This window comes from Diabrotica virgifera, chromosome 2, assembly GCF_917563875.1.
Source record: "Diabrotica virgifera virgifera chromosome 2, PGI_DIABVI_V3a".
Classification (NCBI taxonomy): Eukaryota; Metazoa; Arthropoda; class Insecta; order Coleoptera; family Chrysomelidae; genus Diabrotica; species Diabrotica virgifera.
In genome coordinates this window covers 2,282,438-2,284,497 of record NC_065444.1, presented here as the reverse complement: position 1 = coordinate 2,284,497, position 2,060 = coordinate 2,282,438, and the positions used below count along the sequence as shown (strand labels likewise).

General features: G+C 34.8%; 1 protein-coding gene across 1 annotated transcript; it reads left to right on the top strand.

Moving 5' to 3' along the window:
* Positions 1-216: 216 nt before the first annotated feature.
* On the top strand, positions 217-1,353 carry LOC126879943 (enhancer of split mgamma protein-like). The gene has a single exon (XM_050643319.1). It carries the CDS (start codon positions 544-546, stop codon positions 1,111-1,113), a length of 570 nt encoding a protein of 189 aa, XP_050499276.1. The 5' UTR covers positions 217-543; the 3' UTR covers positions 1,114-1,353.
* Positions 1,354-2,060: the final 707 nt, after the last annotated feature.

Below are 2,060 nucleotides of genomic sequence, written 5' to 3'. Positions count from 1 at the left end.
CATATAAAATAAAATCATGTTAAGTTTTAAGTCGCCTAATAAAAACAGCAGAGTACATAAAGAATAAAGTACGTACGTCGGAAAAATACATAAATATTCAATAGTCTTATAATGAAATTATTAATGGCTACACAAAAAACCAAAATATTTCATAGGAATTAACATTCGATGTATTGTTTAGTAATTTTTGTCGGTCATCTGTTGTTATCGCGCGTCAAACGCGCGCCCGTCACGTTCCCATGCCTTCAAATCTACACGTTCCCATACACAATCGCCCAATTATATCCGTCATACTTCCACATACTCCAAACACATGGACTTACAATCGGTCTACCGGCCTTTTCACTATTCAAAATAGATGCGAGTCGAGCCACAGTCACCCTGTTTCCCACGATCGGAAGAACCGCCCCTATAATGCACCTGGGTTCCCCTTCTTATAAAACTAGCGCTACGCCCAGCACGATCATCATTTTCAGTTTGTTCTCGAACGTGTTCACGTCTCGTGTTTACGCTAGTGCCTTTTAAAAAGTTTACGTATTCAAGATGTCAAGTCCCGCCGTTTTTTCTCAAGAAGCTCAGCCGATTTCACGCACTTTACAGTACCGTAAAGTGATGAAGCCGATGTTAGAAAGAAAAAGAAGAGCCAGAATCAATCGTTGTTTAGACGAACTCAAAGATTTGATGGTGTCAGCTCTAGCTACTGATGGAGAAAACGTTTCAAAGTTAGAAAAAGCTGATATTTTAGAGCTGACAGTGTCCCATCTACAAAAACTCAAACGTCAACAGAGATTATCTGCCAATCCTTTGGTGGAAGCTGATAGATTCCGCTCCGGATTCACCACTTGTGCTAGAGAAGTGTCGAGGTGCCTAGCTTCAATTCCTGGAGTCGACATCCACCTTGGTACCAAGTTGATGACACATTTGGGTCAAAGCCTGAAGAGTGTTGACCATTTAGACGCCGTACCTGCTGCATACACACCTCCAGCAAGTCCTGTCTACGACGAAGGTGTCCACTACCCAGCACCAGTGTCACCCTCTTCTTCGAGAAGTACATCCAGCCCTATCAACTGCCCCAGTTTCACAGAGAGTCAATCAGTTTGGAGACCGTGGTGATTTTGGACTATTTCTCAAAGTTAATTTCAAATTCTTTGCTCAATCTGAAGCTTTAATTATTTTTAATGTTAATGTAAGTACTTATTCTTAATTGATATTTGACTGTGATATTTCTACTTTAATGATAGGGCTCTATGTCTTCCAAATGCACTGCAATAATTATGTATTTCTATTGAAAACAGATATTTTCTAATGTTGATGACATTTTTGATTATTAAAAATAAAAAATCTTTGAATTATATTTCTGTGTTTTTTATTGATAGTTTATTTAGTTCTAAGGGTATACTCCGTTTGAAAATTATTGATAGCAGAGTTTCTATGACACAGTTTTTTTGCATTTTATGTTGTATTGTATTCAAAGTTTGTCGAGGTATATGACCACCTCGGCAAACTTTGAATATAATACAACAAAAAATGTAAATGAGCTGTGTCATAAAAACTATGCTATCAATAATTTTCAAACGGATTATAGCAATTCATAATCAAGTTGATATATGTGCAAAAATCATTTTCAAACCTCGTTATTTTTTGTTATTCTTTTTTCATATGTTTTAAATAATACACCACCTTTACCTTTAAAATAATGATTAGCTTATTTAAAATTACCTACTACAGAAGTGTTTATCATTATATTACAAGGTTCCGTATTGTTTAAAACATACGAGGAAATAGAAAAATATAATAAAGATAATCGGAATTGAAAAAAAAATACATTCATAACCAGGTATGTACATTGTACATGTAAAAAAGTTGTGATATGGCGTTTAACAACTACTGTTTAACTAAGTGTAAAAGCTTTGATTGATGTAGGTATTAATATTTCAATCAACGGTAAAAGTAATTTACCATATTAGAAAGATATCAAAAAAAAAATAAAAAAAGCTGATGATGACAAATATATAAATATTAAGAGCGTAGGCGCAAAAGTTTAAGCCAATGGCTTTTTA

Excerpts from the sequence above, each read along its gene's own strand:
- LOC126879943 (XM_050643319.1), top strand. The coding sequence starts at position 544 with ATGTCAAGTCCCGCCGTTTTTTCTCAAGAAGCTCAGCCGATTTCACGC.